General features: G+C 36.6%; 1 protein-coding gene across 16 annotated transcripts in view; it reads right to left on the bottom strand.

The window, feature by feature from the left end:
* Positions 1-20620, bottom strand: part of DYRK1A (dual specificity tyrosine phosphorylation regulated kinase 1A) — a 148896-nt gene that overhangs the window by 84776 nt on the left and 43500 nt on the right. For 12 of the 16 annotated variants that reach the window (XM_036851132.1, XM_036851146.1, XM_036851130.1 and 9 more), the window contains one exon: positions 13141-13226. The exons of 1 other annotated variant lie outside the window; for it this stretch is intronic. In XM_036851132.1, the coding sequence (XP_036707027.1) occupies positions 13141-13170 (30 nt within the window). In that variant the 5' untranslated portion in view covers positions 13171-13226. Of the gene's footprint in view, positions 1-10813; positions 10940-13140; positions 13227-19868; positions 19890-20620 lie in introns of those variants that run through there. 3 more of the 16 variants (XM_036851137.1, XM_036851144.1, XM_036851133.1) reach the window with 2 other exon arrangements.

Raw genomic sequence — 20620 nt, 5'->3', positions numbered from 1 at the left:
TCTCCAAAGAAGACATACAGATGGCCACGAAGCACATGAAAAGATGCTCAACATCACTAATTATTAGAGAAATGCAAATCAAAACTACAATGAGGTATCACCTCACTCCTGTTAGAATGGGCATCATCAGAAAATCTACAAACAACAAATGCTGGAGAGGGTGTGGAGAAAAGGGAACCCTCTTGCACTGTTGGTGGGCATGTAAATTGATACAGCCACTATGGAGAACAGTATGGAGGTTCCTTAAAAAACTAAAAATAGAATTACCATATGACCCAGCAATCCCACTACTGGGCATATACCCAGAGAAAACCGTAATTCAAAAAGACACATGCACCCGAATGTTCATTGCAGCACTATTTACAATAGCCAGGTCATGGAAGCAACCTAAATGCCCATCAACAGACGAATGGATAAAGAAGTTGTGGTACATATATACAATGGAATATTACTCAGCCATAAAAAGGAACGAAATTGAGTCATTTGTTGAGACATGGATGGATCTAGAGACTGTCATACAGAGTGAAGTAAGTCAGAAAGAGAAAAACAAATATCGTATATTAATGCATGTATGCGGAACCTAGAAAAATGGTACAGATGAGCCAGTTTGCAGGGCAGAAGTTGAGACACAAATGTAGAGAATGGTCATATGGACACCAAGGGGGGAAAACTGCAGTGAGGTGGGGATGGTGGTGTGCTGAATTGGGCAATTGGGATTGACATGTATACACTGATGTGTATAAAACTGATGCCTAATAAGAACCTGGGATTGGGATTGGGATTGGGATTGACATGTATACACTGATGTGTATAAAACTGATGCCTAATAAGAACCTGCAGTATAAAAAAACAAACAAAACAACTAATACTAAACTTTCATTGGGTTATTTGTATGGAAATATGTTAATATAAATGTTTCAGACATTACATGAAATTTCTAAAAATCTTATATTTGTATTTGTATGGAAATATGTATGGAAATATGTTAATATAAATGTTTCAGACATTAAAAAAAAAAAAAAAAAAAAAAAAATCATCATGACATTGCACTACACCTCCAATCTTTGTGTTAACATTTCTTCTATGAGTGGAAGGAGCTCAGTGACATAGTATTACATCTCCCTCTCTATAGGTCCTAATACACTATGTGGTTTTTCCAGTATAGCTTTTTCTGTTTTTAATTTTCAACAGAACCTCAAGACAAAATCATGGAATTCAACTGCAGTTAAAGAAAGATATCTAAGTGTATATTCTTATATACAATGTAAAAGTCATTCTCTGTGAGGTAAAAAGAAAGGGTACTAAAGCCCTCATTTTATATCTTGGGAAAACAAGAGAAACTGTCTAAAACTGACAGGTCGAGAAAGAGAGGTTTAAATCAATTTTATAAAATTTTAATAATAACAGAAAAACTTTAAAATAGTAATAGAAATTGGCAGAAAGAAAGGTAGCATAGAGAGCTAGCTATCTGATTTCCTCTTTCTGGGATGACAGCCATTAGTTTCTTAAATAATAAAATAGATCTATTACTCTATTTAAAGTGATGTAAGTAACTAAAGGAAGAATTTAAACACTGAAGATTAAAAGGCATTTTACCACTAAGGAGTGAGAATGAGGAAAAGGAAAACTGATATTTCATTTTTTACTTCCAGAATTGATTAAGGTTTATTAACATATGCCCATAAATTTAGTAATTAATGAGTAATTAATGCTTAATATAGAAGCAAAGTACAAATATGATTTTAACACGTCAGTTAAGCATGGGCTAAAAAATACTACTACTAGTAGGGGAAAAAAAGGTTGGTTGTAACCAGGAGGTTATAGAAAAGGCAAGCATTCAACAAATTTTTTTTAGCTTTTATAACTTTATACAAAGCAGACCTAGGTTTCTATTAACAAGATAAATATTTACATTTTCAAGTGTCTGCTTTTTGAGTACTTGATCCCATGTATATTTTGTGGACAGTGTGTAAAAATGGAAGTAAACTTATTTGTGCGTCTCTCTAATCTCTAACATAGATCCATTTAATAATATGGACCTCTACACTTTTTAATAAGACTAGCGTTTAAAGGACACCCCAGGCCTCAACCAAACTAAAGAGGGACCAGTAAATAGTAGCCTGATGTCAAACGAAAAGGGAGAAAAAGCACTTAGAAGTGCAATCTTAAATTATACCTTTGGAGTAGCTGATCTACATTGTCAAAACCTTTAGCACTAACTTTTTTTTTTTTTTTTTTTAATTTATTTATGACTGTGTTGAGTCTTCGTTTCTGTGCGAGGGCTTTCTCTAGTTGCGGCAAGTGGGGACCACTCTTCATCGCGGTGCGCGGGCCTCTCACCATCGCAGCCTCTCTTGTTGCGGAGCACAGGCTCCAGACGCGCAGGCTCAGTAATTGTGGCTCACGGGCCCAGTTGCTCCACGGCATGTGGGATCTTCCCAGACCAGGGCTCGAACCCGTGTCCCCTGCATTGGCAGGCAGATTCTCAACCGCTGCGCCACCAGGGAAGCCCGCACTAACTTTTTACATCAGCTTTTTTAGTTTGGGTTTTCCTTTTAAAGGATCTTACTGCTCAAAATAAACCAAAATTTATTCAAAAAGCCTTTTAAATAATGGCCAAGTCTATCCATTTTCTAAAACTACAAAAACCAAACTCCATCAAATTATTCCTACACTCAAAACAAATATTTCATTTCACTTGAATCTACAATTCAAATCCCTGTCGATAATATACATTCTTCACCGCTCATATTTGCTTGTTTAAGAACACATGTTCCTTTTTAAAGCAGTAATTATTTCCACAGACTTTCTAGAAAAGCTAATACAGATAAGCTTATTGTATCTTATCAAAACCAAAGAGTAAATTATTTATGAAGCCCTTGGGAATCCCTGTAAAAGAGGATATACAATACACAAAGTAAAAGGTCACCACCACCAACAGATTGTTAATGGGTTTATTCTCATTTGTTCAACAAATATTTGAGAATCGATTATGTTCCAGGCATTGACCTAGTCCCTCCATACAAAAACTTAGAGCTCCTGTATAAAATAATACTATGAATTAAATTAAAACACAAATATAAACTGCAAAATTATGACAAGTAACAAAGCAGGAATATACTGCTTAAGAGTTGGGAGTCAAGCTCCTGGGTCTGCATCCAAGCTCCATCCCTGACTAGCTGTGTGACCTGGGGCAGGCTACCTAACTTCTGGCTGGGTTAATCATCATACCTATCTGAGAGTTATCATCAAGAAAAAATGAGTTAATAAATGTAAATCGTTTAGAATGGTTCCTGGCATATCATCAGAGTCAGTGAGGAACTCTTAGAAAATGAAATTTAAAAAAAAATACCCAAGAGAAGTATCAGCAAAAAATATTAAAAGGAAATTCACAGAACATATACAAACATATTCAATCTCACTATATTCAAATAAATGCAAATTAAAATATTAAGTTACGTTTTGTCTATTAAATTGGCAAATATTTTTAAATACTCAGGATTCTAGAATGTGGTAAAATTCTGCTGTGTAGCTGGGAAAAGCATAAACTGTTCGTTAAAAGGACATTTGAAAATATGTATCTTAAAAATGAACATATCCTTGGGGCTTCCCTGGTGGTGCAGTGGTTAAGAATCCGCCTGCCAATGCAGGGGACACGGGTTTGAGCCCTGGTCTGGGAAGATCCCACATGCCGTGGGATGTTTCCCTCGGATGTAAGCCCTTGTGCCACAACTACTGAGCCTGCGCTCTAGAGCCAGTGAGCCACAACTACTGAGCCTGCGTGCTGCAACTACTGAAGCCCGCATGCCTAGAGCCCGTGCTCCACAACAAGAGAAGCCACCGCAATGAGAAGCCCACGCACCGCAACGACGAGCAGCCTCTGCTCGCCGCAACTAGAGAAAGCCCGCGCGCAGCAATGAACACCCAACACAGCCAAAAATAAACAAAATTTTTTTTGAAAAGTACATATCCTTTAACTCAATAAATGCAAGTTCTAGGAACTGGACCTAAAGCAATAAATCAAACATGAACACAAGGACTACCACAGTAACATTCACTTAAACATTATTATGAACTAATTAGCAACAATGGGGAATAGTTAACTGATTTGTAAAATACTACTCATTAAAAATGATGCTATAAAAGAATATTGATGGAGAAATGTTTAAATTTTAAAAGAAGACTAGAAAAAGTAAAATGTGACCCCATTTTGTTTCTTCAATACTGTTTGAAGGAGCCACATGCACATAAGGTATAACAGGCAAAAATATATAAACTAAAAAAATACAGTGATATTCTGATTATTTGGATTACTGCTGATTTTTATTTTCTTCTTTACAGAAGTTCTATTTGAACTTGAATTATTTTTAATTATAAATATACAAACTTGGGCTTCCCTGGTAGCGCAGTAGTTAAGAATCTGCCTGCCAACGCAGGGGACACAGGTTCGAGCCCCGGTCCAGGAAGGTCCCACGTGCCACAGAGCAACTAAGCCCGCGGGCCACAACTACTGAAGCCGGCGCGCCTAGAGCCCGTGCTCCGCAAGAAGAGAAGCCACCGCAATGAGAAGCCCGCGCACCAAAACGAAGAGTGGCCCCTGCTTGCCGCAACCAGAGAAAAGCCCGCGCGCAGCAACGAAGACCCAATGCAGCCAAAAATTAATTAATTAATTAATTAATTAATTAATTAAATACACACACACACACACACACACAAACTGGACTGTTGTGGTAATAGCTGCACAACTGTACAAATTCACTCAAAACTCAAACTTACTCCTAAGATGAATTTTATGATATGTAATTTGTGTCAGAGAATATTTACACACACAAATACACACATACTTTACTTCTATAAAAGGTGAGGGATAGGAAAAAAGTCCTTGCCCTCAAAGAGAGAAAAAAATTACATTTTGTGTTTTATTGAATGGGGAAGAGGGAAAACTAAAGTACTTCAGATCTCTTTCGACAATAAATTTTCGTTGTAACAAAATCTTTTTCTACTAGATTCATGTAAAAATGGATGTTAGATAATCATGTCAAGTATATCACTATGAAAAAACAAAATGTTATTAGCTTTTCAGGTAACTTGGTTCCCAGAAAAAACCCTTTACCCCTATTACATTTTTTTCCTATCTACCCTGCTCCTGCAAATAAATCCTTTCTGAATAATTCCAATAAGTAGGAAAAAGAATCAGCATTAATTCCAATGCCTAATAAATAAAACAGTCCTTCAACACAAATTTTAAATTATGTAAATGAGATGAATTTGAATTAACTGTAAGTCTGATAAAATTTGAGACATTAAATATGTAATTTGAGAAGACAGGCCAAATTCTCAAATAAAGAGGAAATTTAAGAAAATGCAAACCCTAAATATTCATAAATAGTATGGTAATAAAAATTGAGAGGGGAGAGAATAATAATAATTAAAATAGAGCACATCTATCAGGCATGTGCTATGTATGTGCTCAGCACTACCTTGTGAGGTTTTATTACCATTATTATGCCTCCTATTCCCCATATGAAGAAAGTGAGATTTGGAACTTTGTATTTTGTTCTCATGGTTACCCAAATCCCTTCTATTTTCCTTTCTTTTCACTATGTGTCTAGGGGTGAAGGAGTATGACCTACTGTTTCCCCTACTTAGAATACCACTGAAACTTAATTAGTAACTTTTCCCCTCTCCCTTCCCTCTTCTCCAATTTGAAGTAATATTCTTTTATTTCCCATTGGTAACAATGAAGCAATCAGAAACTTTATTCTACCTTTTTTGTTGTTGTTTGTACTGTATCTTCATTGCAGAGAATCTAGCCATTACATATTACACTCACTCATAAGCATCCTTTAAGTTCCACAAGTACCTATTTAAAGCTCCCCTTATATCAATGTCCCTGCAATCTCTCTGGTTGCCAAAGTTTAGTCTCTGGTAGATTCCTTAAGAAGTGCTCAAAGAAAGAACAGCCTCCAAATTCATACTCACGTTCATAATATTTTCTCTGTTGTCTTTATACTTCAGTCAATTTAGCTAGATATAAAACTCGTGGCTCTTATCTCCTTTCCTTGTGAATATGAGACGCGTTACTCCATTGCTTCCAGAATAAAGCATTGCTATCAAAATCAGATAATCTAATATTCTTCCTTTAAAAACTTGGGTCTTTACCTAGATACCCCGAAGAATTTTCTTTAAAGTCCAATAATGTTTAAAGAATATGTCTACATGTTGGTCGTTTCTGTATCGATTTATCCAAGTATACAACATACCCTTTTCAAATGTAGTGGCAACACTTTTTTTTTTTTTTTAATTTCAGGAAATTTACTTGAGTTATTATTATTAGAATTTATTAAGTTTCATTGCTTTGGTTCCTCTTCAGAGACTCTTATTATTTGTGTGTTGAAACTTCTTTGCCTCTCTAGTAAATGTCACTTTCTCTAGAATGCTTCTTTATTTTTCTTTAATTCTTTTTTGTCAAAATTTTTTTTCTCCTATTTATCTTCTGTTTCTCTGAAGAAATTTTCTACTGTTTTTTCACTCTTGTGTACCTTCTAGTTTAGACTTCACCTTTTAAATGATTTTTTCTTTTATTTCTCTTTCCTTAGTTATCACCACATTTCTAAGATTTCCTTATTCAGATTTATGTTGCTCTTCCATATTTGTACCATTTCCTAAATTTCTCTGAGTTCATTTAGAAACATTAGATTATATTTTTCATTTGTTTCATTAACATTTCTTTCTAGTAGTATGCTTTCACTGTCTGCAGAAATATTATTCTCTCCTTATTCCTTTCTTCTTACAAAAGCTCTGTGGGGAATTTGACTGTGATCCTAGTCAGTTGCTCTATTTCATGTAAAATAAAAAACTTTTAGGAAACTGGAGTAGCTTTTCCGGTTTCAATAAGAGTCCTCTTCTGTTTTCATGAAGAGGAAATGAAGGACACTGAAATATAGTTTCATGAATGAGGTCTCCTGTACTTTCACCTTCCCCCTACTTTATATGTCCTTTTTTCCCTTTTCCCCACTGTCTTCATCCTCCTTAATTTGGATTCTATTACCAGCAGCGTCTCCTTAGTGCAGGACTTTGACCAGGAAGGGAACTTCAACTGGTAAGTTTTGAAAATTCACAGGTACCAGATGGATCTAACCCACAGAATTCACTGTGGGCCCCTGGTATCCTGAGAACTCAAACACATCTCTTAATTTTAGCTTCTGTTCTCCAACTTGCTTGCCACACTTTCCAGGGACTTTTTGTTAGCTAGCCTGGGGTTCTCCTGTTCTCAGGTCCAACAGATTCCTGCTGCTCCCTTCTGCATCTTTCTGTACAAATGCTGACACAATGCAGGTCTTGTAGTTATTGGAGATTTGTCCCCACCTACTTCTATTAGGGTTTGTAGTAATACTGTTCACCTAGTCTTACAGAAAGAGTCCGTGAATTTTTGGTTTTGTTGTGCTGGTTACTCTGTTTTTAGGGAAAACTGTGAAGATTCAAACAACTATGCCCTGCTGTCATCTTCCCAGAACTCAAACATTGTTTTGGAGGTACATTTAGTAAGTCCCTAAAATCTAAAATAATGAATATGAATCTATTTGCTTTCGCCTAGGTCTTAAATAAAGGCACTAGGGTCTAAGAAATTCAACTTTACAACATGGCTAACCTCAGGTTTCCCATCATCTCCTCTATAAATATCGTTATGTTCTCTTATGAGATACATATATGATGTAATCATTATTAATTGCTTTCAATCAGAAATCAGAAACTTAATAAAAATATGAAACATAAAAGGATAAGGAAATGGAAAATAATACAGAACTCTTAAAACCATTTGAAGAAATTTATTAAAGTAGACATTCAGAGTAAGATATTTTTAGGCATTAGTAGCATGACAAAACGTGGTTTTTTTCTAAGTGTTCGTTGAGCACTTTCTATGTCACAGGAACCCTGCGAGACACACACAGGAAACACAAACAGGATAAGCCACGGTCCTCTAACTTTGAGAATCAGACTAGCTGGGACCAAAAACTGGTAAGCAAACATATGCAAATGCCATAAAAGCATTAAATACAACCATTTGCTAGAAAGAATCCTGGGAGGAGAATATTTACTCAACTATATTAGTTTTGTCACTTTATACATTTCTGAAGCAATTGAACTTTTTCCTCCACTGAGTACACACTATCACTTTTATATTTTCTAAAACAGAAGATTCTTCTTTTTGCCAGCTGAATTAGAAACTTGTTTTTAATTACAATACTCAATGCTCACAAATGTATATTAAAAGACCAACATTCATCTAATACTAGTGAGTATAAACTGGTACATATTACCAAACACCTTTCTGAAAGGCTGTATGAAGGGCCTTAAAATTTTCCAAGCCCTATGACCTAATACTTACGCTCCTAGGAATAAATTACAAGGAAATAATTTAACATACAACCAAACACTCATGCACAGATGTCAGTACTTTAAAATAAAGTGAAAAGGAAAAGTTTAAAAAAAAAAAAAAAAAAAGAAAATGTCTAATAAGAGAGAAACCTAACTTAACTAGGAAATGAGCATACAAAGAAATGGTTTCAACTCAGCATACTTTAAAATAAATTTCTAAAATAATTCACCTGCAAAAAGTTATAGTTCTGAATACTCTGAATTTGCTCCAAGTTCAAAGGAACAGCAGATCACTATAGTTAGTAAGTTTTTGATGACATAGGGAAATGTTCACAATATAATGCTAGGCAATAAAAGAGAAAATATAAACAATATAAAAATAGATTCTACCCAAGCACACCAACCTGAACAGATATTCAGATGATCTTAATTAATCAAAAATGGCATTGCAAACAAAATACTAGAAGGGAAAGTGCCATAGTGCAATGGGCAGTAGAACTCTGGGTATGTTTCCTTCCACTTACCTATACTCTTATAAATTTCCAAATTTTTTCACTGATGCTGTATTACTTGGTAAATACAAGTATTTACCAATTTTTTCTTGGGAGAAAAAATTAAAATCTGAGAGCAAAAATAAATCCACTAGATTTACCATTCACCAAAACCCATCAATTCATTGAATTATTAAGCACAAAATCAGACCGCTCAGGGTTAAGAAATGAATGACAGCTAAAGGAGGGAAAACACTTAACAGAAAAAGACCAGATACGCAGGACCACATGAAGAACAAGTCCAAAAGGAGGAAAATGGGCAATACACTCCCAAATATCAAAATGTACATACCCTTTTATTTCCCCCAGTGCACCCTGTATATGAATGGAATTACAGAAGTTGGTTTTATTTAAATATACAGATCTGATTTCTAATTGTTCTGTAATAGTATGCCATACTCCTGTGACCACTGAGGTATACAAACTTTGCCCTACAAAACTCACATTTTAATCTAAAATTAAAACTCTGCCACATCAAATGGTTTTAAGCACTTAAATTCATAGAAATATGGCAGACAATATGAACCAATGGCAGAATTTAAAATAAATTTCCGGGACTTCCCTGGTGGCGCAGTTGTTAAGAATCCGCCTGCCAATGCAGGACACATGGGTTCGAGCCCTGCTCCGGGAAGATCCCACATGCTGCGGAGCAACTAAGCCCACAACTACTGAGACTGCACTCTACAGCTCACGAGCCACAGCTACTGAGCCCACGTGCCACAACTGCTGAAGCCCACGCACCTAGAGCCCGTGCTCTGCAACAAGAGAAGCCACCGCAATGAGAAGCCCACACGCTGCAACAAAGAGTAGCCCCAGCTCGCCGCAACTAGAGAAACCCCGCGCGCAGCAACAAAAACCCAACGCAGCCAAAAATAAATAAATAAAATTAATTTATATTAAAAAAAAGAATTGATTTTCAAAATAAATAAATTTCCAATGTTATTCATCCTCAAAGAGTTACAGTTCTGTATGTTCTAGAACTATTTCAAGTTTTAAAATGACTAGCCTATCACTATTGTTAAAAAACAATTTCAGTTGTTAAAGAAGCCCAACAAATAAAGAACAGTATCAACTGCTGTATCCAACAGCTTTTCCCATTAATGTTCCCTTGGATGTTAACAGGTATAAACAAGAAATAAAAGGAAGGTGAGGTCCTTTTATCAAATAAACTGGAAAAATGCAAACGCCTTTATGTTAATGTCCACAGTGATCTCTGAGGCAGTGCATTTTCCAAATTTAATCTCCTAAGTGATTTCTACATTCTAAATAAACAGAATTTGGTTATCGCTTAATTCAAAGCGGTAAAAAGTAGCTCCTAGGTTCCCAAGATGACAGTGTGCTTGGGTAGAATGGTGTCACTCATCGCTAACAGGGGTAAACAGGAGAGGAGGGAGTGTGTGCAGGAGAGACATCTAGGAGGCAGTTACATGAGTCTGGAGCTCAGAAGAGAAGAGTGGGACACAAAGGTAGATTTTGACAACATCGGCATGAAGGTATCAGGTGAAGCCATTACTGCAAATGTTATTAACCAGAGAGTGCTTTCTGTTTTTACTCTAGATGGCTTGAATTCAACAGACAAGTGTTCAAAATTTATCATAAACATCCACTGCAAAATTTGTTATATACCTGCCCCCTCTTCCAATTGAAATGTGCTCCTATGTGCTCCTTGATTCTAAGTACAGGGATCCTTATGAGCAGAACACTATTACAGTACCTGGTACAAAGCAAATGTCAGCCAAATAAAATGTTTGGTCATAAATGATTTTTTTCCAACAATCAAAAAATAATCTAATTTTACCTAATTTACATTCTAACTATATTTTAAAATATGCAAAAATACCCTCAAATTAAGTAAGTACAGGAACACCTATATACACACGTACCAGAGATATATTGAAGTTTAACTTTGGCTTGCTGTTCAGTAAAAATCGATTATTAAGCTGTGGCTTTTGAAAGACAGTCAGTCAAAGCATACTTCAATGTCCTTTCTAGCATCCCTGAACCTGCACCTAAAATGAAATGGTATGAGAGAGTAAGGTATCATCACAGCTAACCAACATAAAGTCAGGACCATGAATGCCTGGGGAAACAATATTCACTTTCAAGTAGGCAAAAGCATTCTAGAAATAACTTTCAATGAAAAAGCTCCTTACAAGCTTTTATGTGTTAAAATTCTATCCGTTGAAGAATAAATGTGTGCATAGTAAAACCAGAGCAAACTTCATTAATTAATGATGATTGTGAAAGCTGTTAATTTTACATTCAAAAACAATTATTAACTTTCAAACTGTTGAAAGGGAAATATGCCAACAGCTAATATGTATATTAGAGAGAGTCAGATCTTTCTTCTTGAGTTTTTTCCTTTATAAGCCAGTAAATGTTGGTAATTTTTAAAGACTACGAGGCTGAGTAAGAGACTAGGTTATATCATAAATCTAGTATTTGTAATTTTTTTGTGTGTTCTAGCATTCATAAAATTAACTAGATAACCTTTATAAACTGGATATACTCTTTAGATATTTCATTTCATCCATAAGCCTTTCAAGAAAAAGAGTTATTTAGAAACTCTTCATATCTTGTGAAGGTAAACTAGAAATAAAATAGCAACTTTGCCACCTCAAAATTTCTTAAGGGAACATCTCCAAAATCATTAATATTCATGGTTAAATCTATGAGATGCCCCCAAAATACTCTGTCCCTCTACTGACCTCCGGTGAAAGTGGGCATCTACCTGGTAGAGCCCATGTGCAGCATGTGCCCACAGAGCAATCCGGGAGCTGACAGTGCTGAGCAACTGTTCCTGCACCAAAAGGTCAAACTTATAAAATCTGACAACAAAATTTTCATAGAATTCTATAATTTTTTCTGTAAATATTCCGATTTATTCCTCTATGACACTGACATTCAGCCTCAGCGTCATGTTGCTTTTGTCAGCCACTCAGCCAGAATGTGTACATGGTGTACCTCTAATATGTACAGGCAAATATACATGTGCACCCCGGAGAGACAGATTACAGAGATAATTACTCAAACACCTTTTACTCAAAAAAGAATTATCATCAGATTCTTTGAGTCCCTCATGAATGTAAAATATGATTTGATCTATAATTAAATTTAATATATATTCAAGCACATTTCTTCATACAAAATGGCACACCTGAGACATTATTTTTTAAAATCCCAAGCTGAAGTCAAAAAATGGTAATTTTTTCTTTTTAGAAAACAAAGATCACCTAAATAAAAAGCAATCACAAAAACCTTAACACCTTCACCAATAATGTAATTAAGCATCTATCCAAGATTTATGTGGTTACTTCTTTTCCAGTTAAAGATCACACTTTCAGTTTATAAATCAAATAAAACTATCTCTGACCAGGTCTGCAAATATAAGCCACTTGGTTCAACAAAATACCTCCTCATCGGCCTGATTTAAGAACATTCAAGTTCAAAAGTTAGTAACACTTCATCCATTAGCTACACTACATTTTCAAGAGCTCAAACACAGCCACAGATGGAACAGCCTCCATTTTTCCGTGTATAAGTTAAGATCACCTCAATTAATTATAAAGCAATCAAAAATATTCTTTCAAAAATGCCTTCTATACTGCTTCTCCTGTATAAATACAAATGACAAAAGGAGAAAAGGGAAGGAGAAAAGGGAAGGAGAAAAGGAAGAAAGAAAGGAGAAAGAGAGGAATGAAGGAAGGGATGGAGAGGCAGGAAAGAAAAAACAAAACCCCAGACCATATTTTTTAAGGAATCATACATATGGGTATAATATCCTTAACTGAATTGTCAGAGACTTAAGACACACTACTAACATCTACTCCCTATGCCTTTAAAAGATTTGCTCTCTTCTAACAGGGATCTGGGGGAACATGCATTCAACCATAAAGGTGAATATTTTATTTATTTTTAACAGAAATACTTCAATTCTCACCAAAGTATTAGCCAACACCCCTTTTGAAAAGGTCAAGTACTAGCAATCACTATGCTGTATTTGTATTAATACCACTATCTGTCACTGATTATCAAACTGATTCCCAAAGTCAAGTTTAATAAATATTCCAACTATCTTTGCATTTATTGATCAAAATAATTCTCCCCACTAATGCTGTTTATCAGAAAGCTCCCGCATTCAAAATATACCACCAGTTCCCACATTCTCTCAGACAGCCACAGTTTTACTGTATTTCAAAACTTGAGTCACCTGTATGCATCGTCTTCTTTCAAGTCTCATATCATCCTGATGGGGTGGGGGAAGGGAGGGAAGAGTCCAGCAGCAAAACTATAACACTGTGTGAAGAAAAACAGATTATGATAAGAGATAAGGATGCAAGACAATTACCCCTAATTGAGGAACATCTAATGTAAATACAATCCCCAAAACATAGAAATAAAATTACTGCAAATTCATTTCCTCACATTTATTTAAGCTTACTTGAAAATAATTTTCATTAATGAAAATCAATTATATATAAAATACTTAATTGTCAGGGAGAAAAACAGTTTTAAAATCTGACTACTACCAACAAAAATTTCACACATTTCTAGGGATGAAATAAACTGTCAATATTACACTATTCTATGTAATTTTATCCGAATAAAAAAATCTACATTTTGTAATCTACATCAATTCACAAATCAGTAAATGTGAATTCACTTTTCACCATGGCTTACTATCAGAGGTAATGAAAGTTACTTTATAGGAACTATCACATGTCAATCTACCAATGTTACTGGTAAATTAAGTTTGGAGACACTGCTTACCAACTGTTCCCCTAAGCCCACAAGCCCTCTTTTGCTCTCCGAGTGGCTTCTCGTACTTATTGTAATTCTTTCACTTTACTTCCTACTTATTACTTCCACTGCTATTTTATGATTGGCCAGCAAATTCCATGACTGATGGGAAAGCAAAAGCAACCTTGTAGCTACTGTCAACTGAGAGCACTGATGACAGACAAGACAAAGACAAGCACAGGCTGAAACCTAACTTATAAATGAGTTTGGTCTAAAAATCTATTTTTCAAATTGATGCTGTGGAACTAAGTATTATTCCTAATGAAACAATGTTGCTTATGTTGGCCAAGTTCCCAGACTAGCCAAAAGACATCTATTGAACCCAAAAGATATTACACCAGCCATGGGCACTAGGGACCCTGCAGAAGAAACATAGAAACTTAACCAACTCTAGATCCTCTCTTTATCCAGACAAATTCTGAAGTAGGTTGTTTTCCTTTGTTAGCACTCTCTCAACTCCTGATGCCTGTAATTCCCTAAATTTTACACTGACATTCCAATCATCCTGCTAATAACAATGCTCTCCCCTAAGTATGTTCCTAAATTACCACCCAAAGCTCCTATTGCCTCAGTGTAGTTCATTTCAGGTATGTGATAGGAAGAAATCAACAGGACTGAAATAATTCACTTTAATATTTGCAGTTTTCAACAAGGATGCTAGCTAGTTAGCCCAAATAAACCCCTAAATGGTAGAATTCTAACAGTGTTGCAAAATAATGTTAAAAACTACTGAGGAAAAAAAAAAAAAAAAAAAAACTACTGAGGTAGTTTGAGGAAAAACATTTTTATCCAAGTGGGTCATAATATGGATTTGACTCTATATTTATTGCCACCAAATATTTCTGCTTTTCACTTATTTCTGCTTCTACTTACTTTTGAACCCCAGAAGTTCTTTAAAAGCTCAAATTCTGTACTCCAAATAGGAGCAACTGAAAGAGCAGCTCAGGGAAGGGGTTTACATGTATGAATTACTTGTAAATTAGGAACTACCTGTGTCTGAAATCATTCCCTGGATTCCAGATTCCATTCCTGAAGAACCACTTTTCCAGCTTAGATGCTGCTGTGGTATCAAGGAGAACCCTAGGCATGTGACCAATTAGTACCCAACTTGGGGGAAAGGGGATATGGACAGATAAATGGATGAACATTAAAGTAGTGCATCAAACTAGTTTTATTTGCAAAAATAATATTTGAATCATCAAGATTCAAGATTTTTACTTCCAAGACATAGTTTTCTAATAATTTTCCCCTCATAAACGGTAAGTCTTTACAATTCTAGCATAAACTAAGGTAAAGGAAAATGTGAATTTTTAAATCTCTTGCCATGAACTGCACATTTTCAAATCCTTCAGGCTCCTGACATTATATTCTTCACCTGTAAAATGTCACAATGCTACCTATACCCTGCCAACTTCAATGGTTTCAATAGGAAAAGATGAGTGGGCCAGTGGCACAATGGATAATGCACCTGACTCTGGATTCTCAAAATGGTCTCACCCTAAAACTGACATCTTTTAGAAAAAAAATCAACCATTTAATCACACTCATTTGAAAAGCAGCCTTTAGCAAAGGGTAAAGAATTTCTGTAAGTTACAGAATCTGCTGCTGACATATGCAGCAACTAAACCATCATATACTGAGAAATGATAAACTCCTCAAGTCTTGATCTTGGATTACTTTAAATAAAGATTCTAGTGATTATTCCAATATATCCTTCAGGCTGGTCACTTTTCAAAAAATAGATGTGAGTTTTAATGACAATAAGTAGGTAACAGTGAACAACAAATGTACTTGGCCAATTATAGATACAATTTTCTTTCTAAAGAAGCTTACAAATCCAGACAGTCACATTTTAATTTTTTCTGAGAAAATCCTACACTGAATTTTTTATCTTTTCCCCCACAAATGGAGCCATTCACAAATTATGGAGCAAAATTAGATGCCAACGAAAAGCATCTACTATCCTTACCATAGGAACCTCCCATAGTCCTCAAAATCTTTTACAGTATGTTTTAGCTCACACTTTGCCCAAGGCAATACAAAGGTCTATGAACAATCTAGGAACCAAGCTTAAGTGGTTTTTGAAGCTAAACTTACAAACCAATTTTTAGTTGTCTGAAAATCACTGCATAAAATTAACCTACAGCACATCTGCAGGGATAACAGAATTTCAACAAGCTGAGTTTACGTGCATGGTATGCTCAGGAAGGTATCAGACTCGGTCTCTTTGTGTCTGTCTCTCTGTCTCAAGAGGGGTGGGGGAGATGAGAGGAGGGGAGAGAGGGTGGGAGGATATCGAGACACCTAATCAAAAGCACTGTCATGCTGAGATTTATAAAATTACTACAAATCTGAAAAAAACTAGAGTGGCAAAACTATGATTGAAATGAATGCATTAGCATGATATGGCAAATCCAGATTAACTAAAGAGTTAATAAACTAAATGGCAGGTACTGATGTATTCTCTAATGACACAATGTTTTGTACTGAGGCAAAACTAAAAACTGTACCTAGTTTTGTTTTGTTTTTTAATAATTTCATTTATTTATTTTTGGTTGTGATGGGTCTTTGTTGCTGTGCGCGGGCTTTCTCTAGTTGCGGCAAGCGGGGGCTACTCTTCGTTGTGGTGCGCGGGCTTCTCGTTGCAGTGGCTTCTCTTGTTGCGGAGCCCGGGCTCTAGGCATGAGGGCTTCAGTAGTTGTAGCACGCGGGCTCAGTAGTTGTGGCTTGCAGGCTCTAGACCGCAGGCTCAGTATTTGTGGCGCCCGGGCTTAGTTGCCCCGTGGCATGTGGGATCTTCCCGGACCTGGGCTGGAACCCATGTCCCCTGCATTGGCTGGCGGTTTCTTAACAACTGCGCTAACAGGGAAGCCCTGTATCTAGTTCCAAAATAACTAAAGTAGTAGGGAAGTATTATAAGCAGCCGGTGAAAAAAATCAGTCTGATACAAGCTTCAGAAGATACTATTTTATTTCTGGTAGATACTATTTTATTTCTCAAGCTGGGTACAAGTATACAGTTGTTTTTTAATGACCTTTTAATTTTACGTGTTATATCAATATATACTCGCATATATTCATATATTCACAATTTAAAAAAATTTAACCCACATGAAAATATAAAATATAATGCACAATGAGATTTAAAAGGACAATTCTGATAGTTCAGAAGATGCCAATTAAGAATAAGCTACAAAAAAATAAAATAACAAGCTACAAAAATGAAAACAAAGTTGAGAGAGTGGCATGGACTTATATGTACTACCAAATGTAAAATAGATAGCTAGTGGGAAGCAGCCGCATAGGACAGGGAGGTCAGCTCCGTGCTTTGTGACCACCTAGAGGAGTGGGATAGGGAGCGTGGAAGGGAGACACAAGAGGGAGGAGATACGGGGATATATGCATATGTATAGCTGATTCACTTTGTTATAAAGCAGAAACTAACACACCATTGTAAAGCAATTATACTCCAATGAAGATGTTAAAAAAAAATGAAAATGAATTTTAAATACCTAAAATTTGATTTCATGGATCAAATTACAATGTGATTATCTTAAAATTATACTCTGTGACTAGCTTTCCTTATAAACTTCTGCTCACTTACACTAACAGAGCAAGGAAGTGATAGAAGAAAATGTCTTTTTTCCAAATAATAATTTTAGAAATAGATTTTCAAGAATTATAATAACCAAAGGAGTCATGGGGGAAATGTTTTGATACCTAACACACAAGGAAAATAAAAAATCTATAACTCTAATTCCCAATAAGATGATCAAATGGCATACACAGAAAAAAGTCCTTTCACTAACTGGGGGTTTCAAGAGAAATCCTAAAAACCAAGAACATTTATGATTTCCCCCAGGATCCCTAGGAAACCGTCACAGTCTTAAAAAAAAAAAGTAAAAAGGCAAAAAGCGTAAGATGATATCAAATCAAAATTATGTGTAAAACTGCAGGGAAAAAGACATTTGCTATACACCATCAGCTGAGACACTTCACAGACGTTGACACACACCCTACAAGTAGGCACTGTTATTTCATCAGTGGGGAAATCAAGGGTCAGAGAGATTAACCCGCCTGGCCTAAGGGCACAGCTTGAGAACTCCGGTCCCACACCAAAGTTCACTACTTTCCACCACTCCAAGATGCCTCTCATTAGGGATCACTGAAATGGTTATGAGAAAATTGCAAACCTGCAAGAATCTAGGTGACTTAGTCTGATTTTAGACTCACCACTCTTCTGTCTCAACCATACCAAACATAAAATAAAGCTCATAAGCAGTAAATTAATTTGTATAAAGTATTTCACTTTAGGGGAATGGAAAAGTAACTCTCCTGAAAAGTCAGTCTAGCAGAGAAATTCTGATTATAGTATGTAACAGTTTGTTATATATTCCCTTTACCAAAAAAAACCAAAAAAATTAAGGAGACAAGCTGAAAAGAGTGTAAAAACCAATAGCAGATAAGTTGTTTTTGCACTAAAGCCTCAGGCAAGATAAAAAGAACATGAAGGACTGAAAACCTGGGTCTTGGAATATATGACTCCAATGGCACGCTGCAAGTGGAAGTAGCTGATACATGGGTTTAAGGGGAAGAAGGATGTGATTTCTCATGAAACTGTACATAAAGAACTAACACAACCCTGAGTGAGCACCAGAGAAAAGGTTCAAGAAGACAGAGCTGAGTGGATTAAATAAATATTGCCCCAATTTTTGCTACCTCAAGCACCAAGTTACCTGGCCTCTCCAGGACTATATCTGGGCTAAACTGAGACAAAATTAGGCACTGAGTATTCGTATATGGCAATAAATACAGGAAAACAGGAGGGAAATAACTCATAGGCATATTATCTGTTACAACGCATAACGCATTGACAAATATCTTTTTTAAGACTGGTGGGCAGAGACTGAAAAGTTTCTAGGAGTAAGCTATGACCAAAAAAAAGTACAGGTACCCTGCCACTAATTCAAAACATATAGGGACTTCCCTGGTGGCGCAGTGGTTAAGACTCCACCTGCCAATGCAGGGGACACGGGTTCGAGCCCTGGTCCGGGAAGATCCCACATGCCACGGAGCAACTAAGCCCGTGAGCCACAACTACTGAGCCTGCGCTCTAGAGCCCACGCACCTAGAGCTTGTGCTCCGCAACAAGAGAAGCCACCGCAATGAGAAGCCCGCGCGCCGCAATTAAGAGTAGCCCCTGCTCGCCATAACTAGAGAAAGCCCGCGCACAGCAATGAAGACCCAACACAACCAAGATAAATAAATAATTTATTTTTTTAAAAAACATATAAACTACCAGTGATACTTTATTTTGCTTGCCATCCTTTGTCTCCTTTAGTGAGTGTGAAAACAATGATTTTCACAGGTTTATTTCAACCTTCAAGTCTATCAACATATCTGCATGTATTCTCTTATACTCCAAGTTCCTCAAACATTAATATTCAGACCACAGCACTTTTCAGGAACCTAACTTCCACTACTGGAGAGTGACTACTACTATATAAAGTAGATACTAGGAAATATCCCTTATCATAAGCAGACCTAAGTTCCAGAAGGCTCATTTCTAAGATTTGGTTGAAAGGCAACATTAAGTACCCTCTTAGTTATATGTGGAATTAAGCAGACTGAAAACACCAACTTGCCTCTAGCCCACCTCTCTCCTTTAAGGTTCAGGCCCACATTTCTGAGAGTCCAGTGAACTGAGCTTGATTTTGTTTCCCAGTTATTACTGCATATGAGGTATCTTATATTTAATGTACACATAAACATTTTCCTTTAATTCACTTAATTCCCATTACATAAGTTAAGTAGCACTATTACCCGTTTTACAGGTGAGGAAACTAAGACCCAGAGAAGTGAAGTCGCCCCAAGTCACACAGGACGAATTGTAGAGAGATAAGATTCAAATCCAACCAAACAGACTCCAAAGCCGCTGATCTCAGGTCCCACATTAAACTGAATTTGTCATTTCCCCACTCTTCTCTCTTGATCAAAAAAGAAGAGGAATGACCAGGCAGGACAGGAAGAAAATCCACTTCTCCTTCCTGTAGTCTCAGTTTTGGTTAACGGGTATCACCACACCTCAATCTCCCAAAATAAAACCCTAATCATCTAGGACCTCTTTCCTATTGCTTACCCCACATCCAGTCCACACAAATTCTTGTGTTGAGAAATTCCCTGGCGGTCCAGTGGTCAGGACTCGGAGCTTTCACTGCCAGGGCCCAGGTTCGATCCCTGGTTGGGGAACTAAGATCCCACAAGCTTCGAGGCGTGGCCAAAAATGAAAAAAACAGAAAAGTGAGTTCTGTGAGCCATTCTAGGAAATGAATCAAACCTAAGGAGGAGGTCACAGGAACCTCCAGTTTGTAGCCATTCAGATGCCCAGGTAACAACCTGGGCTTGTGCTTGGTGTCAGAAGTGGAGGGTCTTACAGGACTGAGCCCTTCACCAGGTAGATAGTGTGAGAATTGGGCTGAATTCTCAGACACCCTGCTGCCATCTGAGAACTGATTGGTGTGAAAAAGCCCCTCCCCCGTGAAAAACATACACACACACACACACACACACACACCCTCACATGTTGGAACTGGGTACAGGAACCCTTCGTAAATAGGAATTAAAAGCAAAGTAATATGAACAAAACAAATTTTTTCAATCTCTTCTGCTGATGCGCTTGCTTCATATCACCTACACATAATGTACTCAAACTTTCTATTACTCAAATCGATCCTGCTCATAAGAGGAATTAAAAAGGGGTGGCCCAACGACGTCTAGGTGCTTTGAGAATCAAACAAGGTTGAGATCCAGTGCTTAGTGTCATCCCCCGTTACATTTCCCTCCCTAACCTGAACATCTGGGGTGATCTCGTGCATGCATGTATTCCAGAAA

The sequence above is a fragment of the Balaenoptera musculus genome, chromosome 4, assembly GCF_009873245.2.
Source record: "Balaenoptera musculus isolate JJ_BM4_2016_0621 chromosome 4, mBalMus1.pri.v3, whole genome shotgun sequence".
NCBI lineage: Eukaryota > Metazoa > Chordata > Mammalia > Artiodactyla > Balaenopteridae > Balaenoptera > Balaenoptera musculus.
The sequence above is the reverse complement of the archived record's forward strand: the minus strand, read 5'-3'. Positions and strand labels throughout refer to the sequence as shown.